We start from the raw sequence: 20,324 nt of genomic DNA, 5'->3' as shown, positions 1-20,324 counted from the left end.
TGGCAGAATTTGAGTTTTTTAAATATAATTTCAACCGAGAAAATAAATGTTTATTTTAAAGCATTTTTTTTTCAATTTTTATTCATTTATATTTTCACAGTTGTGCAAAATGACAAGGGTAAGCTGCGATCACAGGGTGTTGCAAAGATCCCCTACACCCTGCTCCAGCACTATCCTCACCCCAGCGCCTCCCCATTCCCAAAATTAGCATGGTAAAGCACGGGTGGAGGGGATGGAGGCAACTGCCCCCTCCACACACACACACACACACTTAAATAGCACCCCTGCTCCAATTCCACCAATGCCAACATTACAACATGTTTTATACACACCAAGGTGGGACTCAGAGCTCTCAAAAGTACCATTTCATAGGATCATAGACTATCAGGGTTGGAGGGGACCTCAGGAGGTCATCTAGTCCAACCCCTGCTCAAAGCAGGACCAAGCCCCAACTAAATCATCCCAGCCAGGGCTTTGTCAAGCCGGGCCTTAAAAACCTCTGAGGACGGAGATTCCACCACCTCCCTAGGTAACCCATTCCAGTGCTTCACCACCCTCCTAGTGAAATAGTGTTTCCTAATATCCAACCTAGACCTCCCCTCCCCGTTTGTCTTACTGTGCCCAGCTGTCACTTTCTATTAGTATCGACGGAAATAATTTTGCCTTGGTTTGTGTGTGTGTACGCTGAAATCGACATTTACTGATAAAAAGCGAATCCTTCCAAGCCTACTCATCTCGCACTTCCCACCAATAGATCTCAAAACGCTTTACAAGGGAGGCCAGTATCCTTATCCTCATTTCACAATGCGGAAACTGAGTCACAGAGCGGGGAAGTGACTAGACCGAGATCACATTCAAGGCCTTGCTCCTACACAGCCGATGAGCCAGAGTCTGCGCTCTGCAGAAACAGATCCCTCATTCTCGGGCGCGGTGCCACTTTTTCTGATGGTTGCCCTGTCGTACGGAAAGGGTGCTGAGAAACATGATAGTAAATTTAATCTGAAATGGTTCTAATTCTCATGAGGTCCAATCAAAGCTGGCCAGTGCTCCTCCTAGCCCTCTCCCTGCCGTCTCGCACTCAGGTGCCCCCGTACCCCACTGTCCATGCCCAGGAAGGTGCGCCTACGTGCCATAAAATACAAATAATAACCAACTGTGGAGACTTCCTCATCCAGTCTCGCTTCCTCTTGCTGACGGATACTGGCCTGTCTTTTGCAGGAGAGGACACTGAGGCTGGCTTTGAACTGAACTAAGGTAAAATGCTGCTTGTCCTTGCTGGGAGTAACAAGCAGGGGTGGCTGCCAGGGGTGAGCTAGCACTGCCGAGGGCTCGGGTCTGCCTGTGGCTCTAGACAGACATCTCTGTGCACAGATTCATGGATTCCAAGCCCAGAAGGGACCATTGTGATCACCTAGTCTGACCTCCTGTCAAACACCGGCCAGAGGCCTGCCCCACAATAATCCCTAGAGCCGAGCTTTTACAAAACCAGCCAACCTTGATTTGAAACTTGCCAGTGATGGAGAATCCACCACGCCCCTTGGTAGGTTGTTCTAATAGTTATTCACTCTCACCATTAAAAATGTACGCCTTATTTACGTCTGCATTTGTCTAGCTTCAAGTTCCAGCCAATTAGATTGTATTAGACCTTCCACTGCGGGACTGAAGAGTCCATCATTAAATATTTGTTTCCCAGGTAGGTACTTATAGACTGGGCTCAAGTCCCCACCCCCTTAGCCATCTCTGTGTTAAACTAAACAGATTGAGCTCCTGGAGTCTCTCGCTGTATGGCAGGTTTTCTAGTCGGTTATTCCTACTGAATCAATAAGCAATAATCATTCATGCTGTCACATCTGTGCCCATGCAGGGTCCCACTCACCCCACGGTCATGTGGAGCCACCTGGGCTGAACTCCCCTTCTGCTCCAGAGGCCCAGATTCCTCCCCTTTGTGCCAACAGGAGACTCGCCTTCAGCAGTGTGAGGCATATGACACGTAATTGAAGAGTCCTGAGTCCACATCACCCACTGCTGCGGAGGGCCAGGGGAGGAAGGTGCATGATGCTGTCTGCGTGGGCACAGGGGGTGCAGGGCGAAAGGGGCTGGTAGCTCTGGGCTGGGGGGAACACAGGGGTTTCCTGCTGGGGTGAAGGTACTGGCACCGGGGTTGGGGGAAGAGGACTATGCAGTCTGCTCCCTGCTGGGGAGGGGGTGCCAGGGGTTGCATGTTGGGAGGGGGGTGCTGGGAGCTCCCCGCCTAGGGAGCAGGAATAGGAGTTTTGGGGTACCCCCAGCTGGGGAAGTTGCTAACAATGCCCTGCTGGGGGAGGCACGCTCCCAGCTGGCGGGGGGGGGGAGAGAAAGCTGCATGTCGCTTTCCTGGGGGGTCTCTCAGGGGTGGGGAGAGGAAGGTGCTGGCAGCTGGTGGGGGGCAGGGTCCCCTCTGGGGGGACTGAGGGTTCCCTGCTGGGGGAAGGGGCCGGGGTCTAGGCTCCTTCCTGGGGGAGCCAGGGGATCCAATGGGGGGAAGGGGCTGGTGGGGGGGGTCTAGGCCCCTCCCGGGGGAGGGGTTCCTGCTGGGGGGGGCTGGGGATCCCTGCCGTGGGGCGGGGCTAGAGGCAGGCTCCACCGGGGGGCGGGGCTAGACTCCTCCCGCGGGGCGGGGCGTTCCCTGCCGGGGGCGGGGCTAGAGGCAGGCTCCACCGGGGGGCGGGGCTAGACACCTCCCGCGGGGCGGGGCGTTCCCTGCCGGGGGCGGGGCTAGAGGCTGGCTCCTCCTGGGGGCGGGGCTAGACTCCTCCCGCGGGGCGGGGCGTTCCCTGCCGGGGGCGGGGCTAGAGGCTGGCTCCTCCTGGGGGCGGGGCTAGACTCCTCCCGCGGGGCGGGGCGTTCCCTGCCGGGGGCGGGGCTAGAGGCAGGCTCCTCCCAGGAAGGGGCGGGGCTGGGGGCGCGGGGCTGGGGGCGGGGCGGGCGCGGGGTCAGCTGACGCGGGCGGGCCGGCGCCGGGGCGGGCGGAGGTCCATGGCTGCGCTGTTCGGCGGCGTGGAGGGGTGAGTGCGAGCCGGGGGTCGCGCTGGGTGGCGCCCTGGGCACCCGACTCCCTCCCCGCGCACCAGCCCGGGTCCTGGGGGCGGGCCCGAGGGCAGCCCCCTCCCCAGTGCTGGGGGCAGCCGCTCGCCTCTCTCCGGGGTCCCCCCCGGTAAGTGTGCGGGGCCCTGTCTCCATCTCGGGCCAAGATCATCCCCCCCCCCCAGCGTGCGAGCCCCCCCCGTGTGCAGTGCCTTGCACGCTTCTCGGGCTGAGTGTGCAACCCCCCCATGTGCAGTGCCTTGCACGCTTCTCGGACTGAGTGTGCAACCCCCCCCATGTGCAGTGCCTTGCACGCTTCTCGGGCTGAGATCCCCCCCCCCCATGTGCAGTGCCTTGCACACTGCTAGGCCTGAGTCCATTCATAGAATATCAGGGTTGGAAGGGACCTCAGGAGGTCATCTAGTCCAACCCCCTGCTCAGAGCAGGACCAATCCCCAACTAAATCATCCTCCCCCATATGCAATGCCTTACACACTTCTTAGGCTGAGAGTCCACTTTACACCCCCTCCCAACGTACGAAGCCGTTACACCCATGTGTACCTGAGGGGATGACTGGTACTGGTGTCTGGCATGTGATGCGGTATCTGGGATACCATGTTGCCCCCCAGGCTGCCCTAGCTTTGTGAAGACCCAAAGGATGGCTGAGAGATTTCTCCGTGTGATGCATGGGCCACAGGCTTGTTACCAACCCAGCCCTCTGCAGGGCAGGTGCTTGTGCTCCCCAGCTGTCACTCTCAGGCTGGAAGAGGGTTTCCCCAGGCCCGCCTCCCTGGATTTTGGGGTAATTGAAATCCTGGTGTCAGACTCTGTGGCATCAGTTTCACAGCTGGGGAAGATTGTGCTGAGCCCAGCCCGTGGGGCTGTGGCCTTTTTTAAAGGCATTGCAGATCGCTTGTACCAGGGAAACTGGCTCTGGGTCAGGAGGGGTGTTGCAGGTGCCTGGTTGAGTGTTATTTGGTGCGCCCAGCCCGGCACAAGTCCCACTATATGGCATGGTCCCTGCCCCGGGGTGGGTCTATAATCCAGTGACAAGTGTATGGAGGGGAAAACAGAACCATATTTACATGGGTGCAACCTTGCAGAATCAGCCCATGTGCAATAATCTACCCACTTGATGGGTAGGAAAAACCAAGGGTGATATCTGGCTTAATGAGAACACTGCACCTATCTAACCCACGGGCCTTGCCTACATGATAGATGCTTTGCTGGAATAGATACGCTGGCAGTAGGGTTGCCAACATCCTAATTGCACAAAACCAAACACTGTAGCTCCGCCTCTTCCCTGAGGCCCTGCCCCTTCTCCGAGGCCCCGCCCCTGCTCTCTCCATCCCCCCCGCCCTCTGTCGCTCACTCTCCTCCACCCTCACTCACTTCCCCCAGGCTGAAGCAGGGGGTTGGGGTGCAGGAGGGGGGTGTGGGCTTGGGCTCTGGGGTGAGGCTGGGGATGAGGGGTTTGGGGTGTGGGAGAGGGCTCCGGGCTGGGGCAGAGGGTTGGAGTGCGGGGGGGTATGGAGTCTGGACTGGGGTTGTGGCTTCCAGGTGGGGCCAGAAATTAGGGGTTCAGGATGCGGGAGAGGGCACCAGGCTGGGGCAGGGGGTTGGGGTGTGTGGGGGGGTGAGGGCTCTGGGAGGGGGGATGAATGGGCTGGGGTGCAGGAGGGGTCTCTGGGCTGGGGCTCAGGGGTTTGGAGTGCAGGAGTGGGTGCGGGTTCCAGCTGGGAATGTGGGCTCTGGGGTGAGGCCAGGGATGAGGGGTTTGGGGTGCAGGAGAGGGCTGGGGCAGGGTATTGAGCGGGGGGTGCAGACTCCGGGAAGGAGTTTGGGTGCGGGAGGGGACTCCAGGCTGGGGCAGGGGGTTGGAGTGCGAGGTCCCAGCAGCACTTACTGCGGCTCCCAGGAAGCGGCTGCCAGGTCCCTGCAGCCCCTAGGTGCGTGGGCAGCCAGTAGGCTCTGCGCTCTCAGCTGCCTTCGCGTCTGCAGGCCGCAGCTCTCATTGGTCGCAGTTCCCAGCCAATGGGAGCTGCGGAGCTGGGACTCGGGGTGCGGGCAGCGCACAGATCCTCCCTGGCCACCCAAACATCCAGGGGCCGCAGGGAGCTAGCGGCTGCTTCTGGGACTGCGTGGACCTAGGGCAGGCAGGGAGTCTGCCTTAGCCCCAGCCCCCGCCGCGCCGCCAACCGGACTTTCACTGGCCCGGTCGGCGGTGGCCTTCCGGTCAAAAACCGAACACCTGGCAACCCTAGCTGGAGAGCCCCCGAGCACAGATGCAGCTTGTGCTGGCAGAAGGAGTTTTTCTGTCACCATAGAAACAGCACCTCCCCAAAGGACATTAGCTATGCCAACAGGAGTGCTCTCTGTCAGCACAGCTGCGTCTACACTAGCATTTGTAGCTTTGATGGCACGGCTGAGAGTGCTGCTAGGGTGGGTGTTTTTCACACACTCCCTGACCGACATCGCTCTGCTGGAAAACTTTGCAGTGTAGACCCGGCTAAGGTATGACTTGGGACAGATTTAGTTAAACCAGTGGCTCCTCAGTGTGGACATGCTTGTGTTGGATTAAGCGTGGCTTTCTTTCCGGTTAGCTCAAGCCAGCTCAGGACCGATTTGGTTTAAATGAAACTGAAAGAAAAAATGCTTTAAGCTAGACTGGTGTCGCTTTCTCATGTAGGCGGGCTTCCTTTGTCCCTCTGGAAGAGGAAAACCACTTACCCTGGGTGATTAGACCTGGACAAGGCTGTTTTATTGGAAGTATGTTTTCCTTCCCAAACCATGTCTTGGAGCTGCTTGGGTTATCTTTGCTGTGTGTGCATAACCGGTCGGGAAGGCTATGATGTGGGTGTGATACCTGATTCAAAACTGCAAGGCGGATCTGTGGTCAAAGGTTTCTGCACAGTTCAGCTTCTGAAGTAGCTAACTTTCTCCAGCTCGGTGTTGAGCTACCTTTCGGATTTAGGACTTAAAGTCCATCTGAAATGACAAATCTGTTGTCGGGAGACTTGGTGATGGCTGAATTCAGGGGCACTGCTAGGCCTGCTGTCTGTTGTAACCGGGTTCCTGACATACTTAGCTTTGTGGTTTGAATGGACACAGGTCAGGTTAAAAATCATATTTTTTAAAAAGTCCTCTTCATTACTTCTGATTGGAAAAAGTTGGTTTTCTTTTCTCCACACTTGATAACCCAGGGGAACAGACTGGCAAATTTCACTTTGAAATTCTACAAAAACAGCAACAACGAGGAGTCCTTGTGATGAAGTGGGTTCTACCCCAGGAAAGCTTCTGCCCAAATAAATTTGTTAGTCTCTAAGGTGCCACAAGGACTCCTCATTGTTTTTGCTGATACAGACTAACACAGCTACCCCTCTGAAATTCTAGTCACCTTCACTTCCCTATCTCCACTGAAGTGCGGCAAGGAAATCCAGTGGAAGATGTCACGCTGCAAACTTTAATGTTTAAAATGTTTGTGCCTTTTAAAGTTTTGTTAAACTAGTGTTTAACTCTGAATTTTCAGGCCTAAACTGACGGTTCCCCCTTTTTATAAACCAGTGTTTGAAAAGAACCCGTTAGAAATTTGAAACTGAAAACTGCCTCTTCCAAAGTCTCCCTCCTCTCCCCCACCCGTGTGCAAGCTGTCTCCTGATTGCAGGGTTGTTCATGAGCTCTCACAGCGACTGAACATGGCAGATGCAAAGTGTTAGAAGTGTCTCTGTCACTGGAGACGGGGGTGGGGCGGTGGATCATACGGTGATTCCCTGTTCTGCTCATTCCCTCTGGGGCACCTGGCATTGGCCACTGTCGGAAGACAGGAGACTGGGCTAGATGGACCTTTGGTCTGACCCAGTCTGGCTGTTCTTATGAAGACTTCTTAATACTTTCATTTCTAAAAGGTGGGGGGGGGGGACATGCGCAGATCTTACTGCGTTTAAAGGTGAATTGCACATCTAATGCCTGGTCTTCCCTCCAAAATTGTCTTGTATGTGTTAAAAATCTATTGAGCCAGATTCATGCATGGGGGGACAGGGTGCAACCCCATTAAAATCTATTTAATGCCTATTGTACTGTAATTTCCGAAGAGCTGCTAACATGTCCAGTCTGTAGAACTAAATAATACAGTCCTGTCCCAGAGAAGCTTGAAATAGCAGGAGCTGCTATAACTATATAAAGGAAATCCTTACTTTACACAGCACACTCTTGGCCTGCGGAACTCATTGCCACAGGAAAATGATGGAGGCCAAGAGGTTTCAGAAAGGATTTCTTTGAGATTTAGATGGATCACAGAAAATCTATAGTCCAAATAAGATAAACTAGAGGGCTATAAATCATTCATTAGCGAATGGGTTAGGATGAAACTGCCCCTGTGAATGGGTTATTCTGTAGTTGTCCACTACAAAGACCTTGCATCTTCCCCTGAAGGCACTGGCCAGTAAGACAGGCAGGAGAGTGGACTAGATGGACCATTGATGTTGTTAATACCATAGGCACTTAGGGGGCGATTGAGATGAGCTCCGTTTGCTAGTGGCCACACAAATATAAAAGGCAGCTGCCGTGCCAGGAAGCTACGATCTACACTGACCAGACACGGGCTGGAAACGGCAGCAGAGGTGAAGTGGTCACATGTCCAAGGCCACCCGGCAAGTCCAGACTAGAACGCAGCCGTGCTGACTCACAGTCCGGTGCTCTCCCCACTAGACAACGCTGCCTTGCTCTGTGGCCTGGCAATTCCTGTTCTGCTGGGAAGATGAGGGGGGGTCTCGCAGAAGACCACATCGCCCTGCCTGTGGGAAGGGGGAAGCTGAGCCCTCTTAACCCAGCCCTGGCCTTGGCCTGGTTAGTGGTGAGATTTAAGGTAATTTGAGACAACGCTGGCCTGGCTGAGACCCCCTCTGAGTGGGAGCGAGAGACTTCCTGGTTCTCTGAGCGATCCCTGCCCCATTCGCGCCACTCAAGCAAGGTGAATGCAGTTAAAAAGTTCAGCTGTGTACCTGCCCAGCCTTCTGCCCGAGGCTCAGAACAGGGGAGCTGGCAAGAGGATCTCCGGATCTGCTAGGTTGTTACTGTAATTGCACTTGTTGCCATGGCTGCATGTGTGAAAGGGGAAGATACCAAGATGAATCCGAGGAAGGCAGCTCCAAAGACCAAGCATGTGCCCATGCTGCAGTTCTCTGTACCCCGTCCTCGCCCAGGGTCTGGTTATTGTCCTCACTGTGCCCTCCAATGGTTTGCTTGTAATCTGGTTGAAGAGAAACTTGTCTGGGAGGAAGGGACCCCTTTCACATTGCTTTGTTCTCACGCACTGGGAAACGCCCATTGTGGAAGAGGAAGTGTGCCTGGTAAGTGTCTTGTGCAACAGTGTAGCCGTGCAGCAAGCACACCCCACTCTAATAAATCCAGATTACGAACCAAAAGTCTTCTGGACCCAGATCCTCCAAGGTATTCAGGCTTCTCATTTCCATCCTGATCCACAAAGATCCATTGATTTCTGTGGAAGTTAGGACCCTAAATACCTCGTGGATCTGGCCCCCTTGCTGATGCAGAGTCATAGACCAAGTGAGATTTTTTAGAAGTGCCTAAGGAAATTGAGCACCTGACTGTTGATGGCTTTCAGTGGGTGCCTAATTTCCTTAGGCACTAAAAGGATCACTCTGAGGTCCTGCATAAGTGGCTGGAGAATTGCACCGTTCCTAGTCCCCATTCAGGCTGCTCTGCTGTCTGTCTGCAACACGTAGCAGAGGCTTTGCAGCTGACCTTTAGGAGCAGCTGAGCCCCGGGGATGCTTGTTGGGTGGCGCAGGCCTGTGGGGCACTGGGAGGTTTGCACACTTAGCCCCTGATCCTCTGCATGGAGCCCTACAGGTCTGGAGATTTGCCTGCACTGAGCTTGTCGTCACAGGATCGGGGCCTTATTCAACGAGGTAACACCGCACTGCCTCTTAAACCATAGACTGCATCCTTGGCATTTGAATTCAGGTCAAATGTACCCTGAACGTGGGTGGCATCACACCAGCCTTGCTGTGCTCTGCAGGACGCCTGGATTCATGGATGGTGGGGGGTTTCTCCTTTCAGTGGGCCGGGAAGGGACTCTGGCCTCATGTAAACGAAAACAGAAAAGCTTCACTGAGTCTCATGCTTCAGGACTTGAGTTGGTAACCTGCGAGTCTAGTGGAGATCTCCCCCTTCCTCCACTTCCCCCCAAGAGACGTTGCCCGCAGCATTGCACAGCTCGCTGGTCACGTTTGTCAGGGAAGGGCTGCCGTCTGCTGGGGCTGGAGCAGGATGGCGGAGTGAATGGGCCAGTGAGCTGTCCCCACAGAGCAATTTACGGCTCGTCCGTAGAAGGGGTCTGCGCTGGGGGTGTTACACTGAAGCCTGCCCCTGCTCCTCGCAGCCATGGTGGGCGGGTGTCCAGGTGGGCTTGCAGTGGTCTGCATTGGAAAGAGGGGACGGTGCTCTGCGGAGGTGGAATGTGATTGTAGTGCGGGATGACGAGTCTCCTGCCTGCGGGGCAGGTACGGTGTGGATGGGGATGTGCTGCTCCCGGGCCTTCGCTATGCAATTCAGCCCTGACCTGGAGGGACCAACTGTAGGGGTTAGAGCTCCGTCTGCATGGCCCGTTTGGTGTGGGGTCTCTCTATGGTGTGGCCATCAATCTGCTGGGAACTGCACTAAGACCTTCCAAACTCATTTCATGTGCGGCGGGGATGGTTACTACGGACCTGAGGTGAAGTCCCACCAGCAACCTAGAGTTATAGAGTCATAGAGTATCAGGGTTGGAAGGGACCCCAGAAGGTCATCTAGTCCAACCCCCTGCTCGAAGCAGGACCAATTCCCAGTTAAACCATCCCAGCCAGGGCTTTGTCAAGCCTGACCTTAAAAACTTCTAAGGAAGGAGATTCTACCACCTCCCTAGGTAACGCATTCCAGTGTTTCACCACCCTCTTAGTGAAAAAGTTTTTCCTAATATCCAATCTAAACCTCCCCCACTGCAACTTGAGACCATTACTCCTCGTTCTGTCATCTGCTACCATTGAGAACAGTCTAGAGCCATCCTCTTTGGAACCCCCTTTCAGGTAGTTGAAAGCAGCTATCAAATCCCCCCTCATTCTTCTCTTCTGCAGGCTAAACAATCCCAGCTCCCTCAGCCTCTCCTCATAACTCATGTGTTCCAGACCCCTAATCATTTTTGTTGCCCTTCGCTGGACTCTCTCCAATTTATCCACATCCTTCTTGAAGTGTGGGGCCCAAAACTGGACACAGTACTCCAGATGAGGCCTCACCAATGTCGAATAGAGGGGGATGATCACGTCCCTCGATCTGCTCGCTATGCCCCTACTTATACATCCCAAAATGCCATTGGCCTTCTTGGCAACAAGGGCACACTGCTGACTCATATCCAGCTTCTCGTCCACTGTCACCCCTAGGTCCTTTTCCGCAGAAAAGGTGTAAGGTTCTCTCTGCCTTTAGCCAGAGCCAGCCAGTCCGTCCCCCACATGCGCCCTTCTAAGAGGATCATCTTCTATGTCTGGCTTCCAAAATAAACAGAACCCCAGGCCCAAAAGCATCCCATACGAATCGGTGTTCGGGCTGCATAGTGGAGAACAGAGCAAGGCAGACAGCTGGGTAAGGCTGGGCCAAACAGACACACAGGCTAGTTCTCCACCCACTCTCATCTGGCCCTGTAATTTCCCTGCTGGTGAAAGGAATGGGAGGGAGACAGCTGGTAATATTACAATAGCTCTAAATGGGGAAGGGGGAGGAAGAAAAATAAACTTCCTTGTGTATCGTGAATGTCAGTGTTGCCAGAAGTAGCCGGGTGCCTCAAGCTAACTGGAGATTTTGTTCTAACATTTTCACAACCCATTCCAATGTAGCTTGGGAGAAATCATTTGCATTTAAATATCATTCAGAGAGCATTTTCCATCCCAGCAAAGCCCTTTGTATTCCTAACGTGGAGCAAGCAAAAGATGCACGAAGGAAAAGCTAGTGTAGACAGAACAGGTGTTTTGCGTGCGCCATGTCGTCCAGACATAAGCAGAGCTGCCTTCAAACTCGGTGGCTAAAGTACCTGAGCCCTAGTTCTGCTCCGTCATCCATGGGGAATCATGGTGACTTTCCCCAACCTAGAGGCACCCTGTAGAGATTTCTGAGTGGCTGAGGTGGTATTTCTCCCAGCACCTTCCTCGAACTTTGCCTCTGGAGCGGCTGCTCACCCAGCCTTACTGGAGGGGGGTTGCATGAGCCCATTTTACACTGAACTGGCATGTGTGTGCCCTTGATTCCTTAGCGGGGGGACCCACTCCAAGGTGGTGCTGATATCTGAAGATGGCAAGATCCTGGCAGAGACCGACGGGCCCTGCACTAACCATTGGGTAAGGACCACGCAGCACGTGGCAGGCGGTGCTGGGGCTAGAGGGATCCGGGATGTTGTTACCGGGTGAGGGTGCTGCTGTAAGGGTGATTAGTGATAGCCGGGGGGGGGGGGGTTAATTTGCATGCTATTACCCAGAGTGCACTTCTTGTGGTCACTTTGTTACCTCTATTTTCCAAGCTCTGGGAAGAAACCAGTTGGCCCCCGCTAGGCCAGCAGAGAGCCCATGCGTTTACCCCCTGCTGTGCTGGTTGAGTTACAGCCGGATGGGGCGTGCAGACTCTTAGAACCAGTTAGGCAGACCGAGTTAGCTAACATCGCACCCTTGGTCCTCGGCCTGACACCCCACCAAGAAAGCGGGGGGCTAAAACCCAAGCCCCCAGGCTGCCTTGAGGTGTCCGAAGTCCAGATCTCAGTTCTGATGCTGGGGTCCCCGTCTTCGGAATGGGCCCAGCCCCAAGAAATCAACACGTTGAGATGTCTGAGTTCTGGATTCAGACTCAGCACCTGCCCTTGGACCGGGGCTATCCTACAGACTCTGCTGGCACAGGGGTGTGAAGAGGTGGGACCCCGACTGACAGAGTTGGGCTGGCAGAAGCCCCCAGCGTAGATGTAGCTATGCCAGAACACCCATGCTTTTGCCAGTGTTGCTTAGTATGCACGGGGAGGATGCTGGGGCCGGCCTGGAATAAGCTATCCCAGCGGAAGCACGGTTTGGCTGGTATAAGCTGCATCCACACTAGGCTCCTAGTGTGGACTGCTATGGTGATGGGTGTGGAACACCCCCCTCCTTCCAGAGATCACTGAGCCAAGCACTTCTGGGCGGGAAGGGGGGATGCCTGGCTCTAGTCTACATGTTAGTCCCAATCCTGGGGGGTTAGCACGGGAGCAGCTTGTCCACAGCAAAGCGGAAGGGTTTAATGAGAAATGTTTGTTGTCCTTCCCCCCTCCCTGGCTAGCTGGTCGGCTCGGACAAATGCCTGGAAAGGATCAATGAGATGGTCAGCGAGGCCAAAGGCAAGGCAGGCGCCAACCTGCAGGTTCCCCTCCGCTCGCTGGTGAGTTACCCGGGCGTCAGCACGAGCCCTGCCGGCTTTGCGACGTGGGCTGCTCAGGGGCGCAGTCAGATCAGAGGGGAGGGAGGCTGGTCCTGTGGCTAGAGCACAGGCCAGGAGATTGGGGCCCGGTTCTCAGACTGAGTCCTTGAGGTGTCGTTTCCCAGCCGCTCCCCAGTACTGCCGGGTAAGAGACCGGGGGCAGCAAGGGAAAACCTCCGCCCAGTGCTCAGAGAGGGTCAGGAAAGCGAATGGCAGGCGGGTCTGAGGAATGAGATGCAGAACAATGTGGGAAATGCTGTATGATCAACAGGACGCCCGGCCGGCTAGGAACGGCAGGATCCGCAGCTTGTGCTGGGCTGGGGCGGAGGGGGCCCGGGCTGCCCAGTGCTGGTGAGGAGGGGCGCGCAGCTCTTGTCTGTCGGACTCATGCGGCGTTTCTGGGCACAGGGGCTGTCTCTGAGTGGAGGGGAGCAGGAAGAGGCCATCAAGAAACTCATTGAGCAGCTGCAGACCCGCTTCCCACAGCTGAGCGAGAACTACTACATCACCACGGACGCCATCGGGGCCATGGCCACAGCTACCGACCACGGCAAGGACCACGCACGGCAGGCTGGGCGCGGGGCTGGGGGCGGGGCAGGAGGGTTCTGAGTGCTGGTCCTGCTGTGGTGCGGGGGGGAAGCCAGGTGGAAACTGACACTATTATCCACCTCCTGTGTTTCCGAGGCTTGGTGGCGGCGTGGGAAGCTGCCCTAGTGGGGCTCTGAGCCCCGGCCTTCTGCCCCGAGGGGCTACGACAGGGATTCTCAAACGGGGGACCCTAGAGGAGTGAGGCGCTGCTGACCCTAGGGAAACGTGGGCCCTGTAAACTGGGTGGTGTGCCCTGCTAAGGGCCTGGGCCCAGCCAGCCCTGTCCCCTGAAGTGGTAGCTTGCCAGTGTCCGGTCACGCTGCCTGATGAGCGCCTGATTCCTACCAAGGCTGAAAGAGCCCCGCAGGGGCAGGGAGCTGCCGGGGACGGGGCCACGGGAGCGGTTTGTTGCAGGTTGTCGATGCAGCCAGTGTTGCCTTGCAGGAAGGGTCTGAACAGACCCTGGGCGCAGCGTTAACCCTTCTAGGGCTGGGGCGACCGGCCAGCAGCCGACCGGTCCGCTTGCACCTCCCACTCCAGCAAGTAACAAGCTCGCGCTCTGGCAGTACCACCACTAGGGGGAGCCCTCGTGGTCTCGCCGGTACTTGTGGGAGCATGGGGGAGAACCGGTCCGGCTGCAAGGGAAGCCCAGCGATCAGGCCCGCGCGCCCCTTGCTGGAGTCGCTCGCTGTGTGCGGAATAGCGTCGAAAGAGGGAATGACTGGCTCACGTGGCACTGGCCCAGGGTTGGCCCCCAGTGATGGGGGGTGGGGAGCTTGGAGAGGTAGGGGGACCCAGGGGCGGCGGGAGGGGTGCAGTGGGCCTGGGGGCAGCAAAATACAAGTTTGCCTAGAGTGCCATTTTTCCTAAGCCTGGCCCCGGTCACCTGTTGGCTTCAGGCCCGTAAGCCCTTCCCTCTCCCCCGTAGGTGGCGTGGTGCTGATCTCGGGAACCGGTTCCAACTGCAAACTCATCAATCCCGACGGGTCGGAGGTTAGCTGTGGAGGGTGGGGTCACATGATGGGAGACGAGGGGTCAGGTAAGCCATGGGGTATGTCTCCTTGCCGAGGAGTTCTGGGGATGCTGGGGCTGGGCGGAGGGGGGCCTGGGCCAGCGGCTAGCTATGTCTGACTGATTCCTGAGCCTGTGGGTCTCTCATCCCACCCTGCTTGCTGCCCTGCTGAGCGAGCCAGAACAAGTCTGGGCCTCTCGCCCTGCCAGCGCCTTGGGGAGGCTGTTCCTTGCCCAGCGGGGAACAGCAGGTGCTGCAGAGAGGCTGAAAGTCTCTCAGTGAGTCCCTGGCTCTCAGATGAGAGGTGGCCTGCAGCGTTGTCCTTCGGGGGAGCAGTGGCAGATCAGGAATTGAAGGGTAAAAGCTCTTACGGGAACATCGTTGTTATAATATATAATGCACGGGAAATCCAGAATTACGGTTACAAGGCACTCGGATGTAGGGAAACTAGCAGGTATGGGATCTGAATGTCCTTAATTCTGCCCCCCCCAAAGGGAGATGCCCAGAGAGAACCAGAAACTCAGGCTCCCTTTTCCATCCGTAACGATTTCCTCTTGCCAGTGATCTCACAAATGACAGTGTTCTCCGTGTAGCCGTTCCATGGTTGTGCTGGCCCCAGCCTCCTTTGTGCTCCGTGTTCCATGGAGACAAACCTGATCAGACAAATGGCCAGCAGATGGCCGCATCTGATTCTGTGGGGGTCTGTCGCTGGCAGTTCTTTGCAGCTTGCAGAATCGGGCCCTATAACGTCCCGTGATCTAAGACATGAGACATGGAACTAGCGTTTCTCCAGTGGAGACATAAAACCAGTTATAGACCATGGGGCATGTTTTCAATTCTCCGCCTGCAAAGCTGTCCAAGTGGGCTGCTGTTCGGAACTAAAGCCAGGGGCTGTGGATTTCCTAAAGCTCTTGATCTGAAAATAACACTTCTTAGGGCTTGTCTGCATGGGGAATCTATTCTGGAATAAGATAAATGTGAATTTAAAGGGCTGCCGCTATCCTGGTCAGTTTCCCCATGTAGATAAACCCTTAGGGTAGCTATGAAACGAGCAAAGGTGGGAGGCCGGTGTTGTGAAGGGGGCAGAGTTAAGGTTACCTGGGTACTTTCTCTACTTTCTAATGTTTGGGTTTCTTGTCAATTTTGCCTGTTAAATGCACAATTTCCTGGCTCTGTACTGGTGGCTTCTGGGTACCTCCAGCATCCTCGCAAGGGTATTTTACTGACCTGTCCTCTCCACCAAACCCAAGTCCATCACTGGCACTGCTGGATCCGTCCAGCAGCAGCTCAGCTCTGGATTAGTGAAGCCAAGCCTAACCGCCTGCCTCGTGTGGCCTCTGTTCTGCAGCTTTCTGGATCGCACACCAGGCTGTGAAGATTGTGTTCGACTGCCTGGACAACCTGGAAGTGCCGCCCCACGACATCGGCTACGTCAAGCAGGCCATGTTCGATTACTTCCAGGTACCTGGCCGAGTCACGCGGGTGCTGCCGGAAGAGGGCACGGCTCGAGGCGGGGAGATGGGACCAGGCTGGGTCTGGCGTCTCAGAGGGGTGGCGAGCCTGATGCTTTGCTGGGTGCTTGGCACCTCTTGTGATCAGGGCCCCGGGTCATAGCTGTTAGTCTCCTGCTTCTCCAGAGCCCTCTGAAGGGCGCTGCTGTGCGGCTTGCAGCATGGCATGCACCGGCTTCTCTCCTCGGCACGCTTGCCCGTGGGAACGCACGCAGCCTGGCCCCCTGGAGTGACCACGCCTGGGTTAAAGGACGTGGGGGCCCTGTGCCCCCCCACCTTCCATAACTAGATAGCAAAGCACCCCCACCCCATACATCCCCCACCTCCTCAGAGAGCCACATAAGCCCCTCACCCCACACACAGACCCCCGAATGCCCCCTCTCCATCAGCCCCCACTTGTCCTGACAGCCCCCCCCATCCCAGCAGCCTACATCCCACTCACCACAGCCCCAAATACCTCAGTCCCATCACTCGTGCCGTCCCACTCCCACCCGACATCTGCCACTGCCCCCCAACTTGCCACCAACATTCTCCACTCGCCCCAACTCCCTCCCCCCAAAGACTCCCCACTCACCCTGTGGCCCCTATCGACTTGTCCCAGCCCCTCACCCACCACCCTGGGACCTTCCTGGCCACTCTCTGGTGCCTCCCCCAGCGGTTTAGCACTTCATTCCCATCCTGGATTAATGTGGCTCCTCCCAATCCTGGCCACTTAGCCCCACGCCACTCAGGTTTGGCACGGCCGTCCCTCCGTGCCGGGGAGTAGGGGGCAGCCCCCAGCTTGGCAGCCATTGGTACGGGAGGGAGAGGGGTCTGGCTCGGGGAGCTGGGTCTGACTCACCCTTTCAGTCTTGCACTCTCCAGTCGCTGCCTGGTGTCTCCCTCTCCCGCACTGTCCAGCCACCACCGTTCCCACGCGCCGCGTTGCCGTGGGTACCTGGAGCCGAGTGTGCCAGCAGACTGGGGGTGGCTGGGATGGGCAGTGGGGTGGGGACACTGGTTTCTTAATGGCAGCCCCCACAGTCTGAGGAAGGGGCCCCGAGCAGAGGGTCAGGCTGGGACCCTCCCTTCGCCACTTCACACAGAGCAGGGCGGCCCCCTTCCACGCCTGAGCCACGGCCGAGGGGAGGCTCTTCCAGCCCTGCCCACGGTGCCCAGCTTGCGAGCGCCAGCAGCAGCCCCAGGGGACCCTGATCACGGGCCAACGTGGCTGTGGCTTCGGCTTCCAGGTTACGCTCAGTGGCTCCCCTCCCATCGCCCCACAGTGGAGCTTTGCCACACCCGAGCCTGGCTGAGAAAGGGCGGCGAGAGGTTACTTTGTTAAGGGATTAGTTTTGCAGAGTCCAGCTAATGCAGCCCTCGGGCCCTTTCCCCTGCTCCAGTCTGCACTCCGGCTACAGCCACACGCATCATCCCTGCGTATCTTGTGTCCCTCCAGGTCTCTGACAGGATGGGCCTCTTGACGCATCTCTACCGGACGTTCGAGAAATCCAAGTTTGCGGGATTCTGCCAAAAACTAGCCGAGGGTATTGGAGGGACTTTGTCCTGGGTGGTTTTGGTTACTTCTCCATTCCGGTTCTTGGGCGGCACCCATCCCCTGGGTGTCTGGGCACGTGGTAGGGCAGAGACAGCCTGACGGGAGACCTGGGCAGGACTTTGTTCAAAAGGCTGGAATCGCTGGGTAGTAGATTTCTGCTGCTGGCTGCCAGCACAAAGAGGGGGCAGCGTGTGGGAGCGGAGGGCCCAAACCTTGGGCCGTATCTGCAGAGCACACGTATTGCTCTGATCCCATCACGTACTACTTAACTCTGCCTGCTGGGATGGGGGAAATCTGTACACCTCCCATGCAATTTACAGTAAAGCTCCCTGGGGCAGCTCTGACGTGGCTGAATAGGCTGCATTGCAAACGGACATGGGGTGTGAACAGGCCACCCCCCTGAGCGACAGAGTTCTGTGACCAAACCCTGGTCTAGACAGGGCTATGGTGGGAGAGCTTCTCCCGGTGACAGCGGTATTGGCTCTCGCGGACAGGAGCAGCTCTCCTGGCCCCATGCTGGTGTCTTCACTAAAACCCTGCTGCAGTGGTGGACAGGTAGACGCGCCCTGGGTCTCCGCAGTGCAGGCTATAAATTAGCCTCCTCTATAATCCCCTTTTGGTCTCGGTCACTCAGCTTTGAGACTCTTCCCCTGCGGCGTGAAGTCTCCCCGGCACGTGCTCTGCCCTGTTCGTTAGAGAGTTCGAGTCAAATCCCTTTGGCCGCTTTTAAATTATCCGGGTGAAAACGTTCATTGTAAACCGGCTGCTGCCTCTCTCTCTGGATGGGAGCAAGCCCAGCAGCATTGTAACCGGAATCGCTCCCCCTAGTGCCCCTCTGTAGCCACCACGGCCCCTGCTTTCCTTCTCTTCTCCTGCTCAGGTGCCCAAGCGGGGGACCCTCTTTGCGGTCATGTTTTCAACAAGGCTGGGGAAGTCCTGGCTCGACACATTGTAGCCGTGCTGCCAAAAATTGACAAGGTAACGACCAGAGGGCCCGACTCCACTGGGCCTGAAACGCGGCCGAGAGAGCTTGCCAGCCTCAGGCCTCCTGCTCCGTCTGTGCTGTGCAGCATTTTGCCCTGATTCTCAGCAGCACGGGCTTGGGTTACAATCGGTAATTCTGCTTTCCCCCTAGAGCCTCTTCCGAGGCGAGCTGGGGCTGCCAATCCTGTGCGTGGGCTCCGTGTGGAACAGCTGGGAAATGATGAAAGAAGGTGAGCCAGAAAACCGGGCAGAGGGGGAGGCCTTGGGGTGAGGGTGCGGGAGTGGAAGGGATCTGGGTCCTATTCCTAGCTGTGCCCTTGGGCGAGTCACTGAGCCTCTGTGCCCCGATCCCTGCAAATTCTGAGTCTGCTGTCGTGTGTCGCCTGACCCAAAGTTGGGTAAATATAATTGTAACTTGAGGATTAACAGGTTCTTGTCCCAAGATCAGGCCCAGTTGGATTATTATAAAATCATCATATAATTGGGAACCCTGATGTGTACATGTGCAATACTCACACCATAGGAACTCTTTATATGTATTTATAAATATCTAATTTATTAATAATTTAGCAAAGTTATACACACAAACTCAACAAGGCAGATAGAGACAATACAGAAAGTACATTTGGACGACCACACATACACCCTTATCTATCTTAATCTACTTAACCATTATCTTTCTCATCACCGTCATTGTCCTCATCTTCCCCAGTGGCCATCATTCTGGCCTCTCCCAAGGGCTACATCTCTAAGCTTCCGCTGCCCTTGGGATGTTACTTTTATAGTAGGTGACAGTGCTGTGACCAATGCATATTCAATAGAGATCCTTATTTGTATTTCCTCCCCTTGAGGTGTCCGTTTTCTATAGGTTAGTATATGTCTGGTGTTACCCTATTACCAGACACGTCCATTTGCTGTCATGGCACCTTTGCAGTCGGATGTTCTGTCCAGGACCTTCCGGATGCTGGTGTCAGTTATGTTCTGTGAGTGGCTGAGGTTGGTATTCTGGACAAAATTCTGCCTCTTGCCTGCTACTTCCAGTTCCCTAGAACTTACGAGTTACTTAAGTTTATCTATGCCAAAGGTTATAGGCCTCAAGCCTCCCACTATCTACTAAAGCCAAATCGTACAGGATAAAAGCATTACTAACAACTCTCATAAAGCAGGATAAGAAAGCAATGAATAGAATACAGGTAAGCCGGCCCACTGGGCTACACGCCTCCTGGCTCCCTGCCCTTTCACGCGTCCAGCCCACCCACTGCCCTTGAACGGCACCAGCTATATCGCAGCGTGGCCAGCTGATGCTCTCCCCTCTCTCAGGGTTCCTCAAAGTCCTGGACCAGGCCCGGCCGAAGGAGCTACACAGCATCTTCTCCAAGTTCACCCTCTTGAAGCTGAAACACTCGTCAGCGCTGGGCGGAGCCAGCCTGGGGGCCAAGCACATAGGCCAGGCACTGCCCCTGGACTACACTGCCAATGTGGATGTCTTCTACACACACTCCTTCTAGGGCCCCACGGGGGGACTCCTCTCCTCTCCTCTCCCTCCCTGCCCTGGCCAGTGCGCTCTGCCTGGGCAGCATCCGGCCCCTTGGCCCGATTTTTAAAATTGTTTCTTGGTTTGTGTCTCTGTCGCAGCCTGGGGTGGGGGAATCTAGTTACATATCGGCGGGAATTACAGCTGGCTCTTGTATCAACATGTTTTATAATTTGTCAATAAAAGGTAGCAGACACAGCTGACTCCGTCTGTCTCCTGGGAGCAGAATCTGTTCCTTCTTGTAGGACCTACAGGCCAGAAGGTGGGCCCTGCTCTGAGCTCACAGGAACAACTGCAGACCCCTGTAGACAAATCAGCTCTATGCATTCGACGGCAGCAGCTCTCCGAGGATGGGGTGGAGGGGTGCAGGGAGGTGAGTGGATGACAAGCGAACCATCAAGCTGGCTAAAATCCTCCCACTGAAGCGGCCGTGATGGCAAACTGACCGGGAACTTCTGTGGGCATAGTTTCCATTTTCTCAAACTTCTGCGCTCCCTTTTGGCCAGCTGAGAATGTTTTACTTGCCGAAAACTAAAACCACCTTCCTCGAACGAATTTCAGCCAACTTGAATTTTTGCTAAACCTTCTCATGAGGAGTCACTTGCTGATCAGCCCA

The 20,324-nt window shown here is 55.9% G+C and overlaps 1 protein-coding gene across 1 annotated transcript; it reads left to right on the top strand.

Annotated features, from left to right (window-relative positions):
• The first annotated feature begins 2,976 nt into the window (after nt 1–2,976).
• Nucleotides 2,977–19,904, top strand: NAGK (N-acetylglucosamine kinase). Its single transcript, XM_084625468.1, has 10 exons — nt 2,977–3,044; nt 11,362–11,446; nt 12,405–12,503; nt 12,951–13,092; nt 14,059–14,169; nt 15,491–15,603; nt 17,092–17,179; nt 18,071–18,168; nt 18,326–18,404; nt 19,495–19,904. Exons 1-10 carry the CDS (start codon nt 3,016–3,018, stop codon nt 19,680–19,682), a joined length of 1,032 nt encoding a protein of 343 aa, XP_084481594.1. The 5' UTR covers nt 2,977–3,015; the 3' UTR covers nt 19,683–19,904.
• Nucleotides 19,905–20,324: the final 420 nt, after the last annotated feature.

This window comes from Lepidochelys olivacea (genome assembly GCF_965140295.1).
Source record: "Lepidochelys olivacea isolate rLepOli2 genome assembly, chromosome: 4".
NCBI lineage: Eukaryota > Metazoa > Chordata > Testudines > Cheloniidae > Lepidochelys > Lepidochelys olivacea.
Note: the sequence above shows the minus strand (reverse complement) of the source record. Positions and strands in the feature narration are given on the sequence as shown.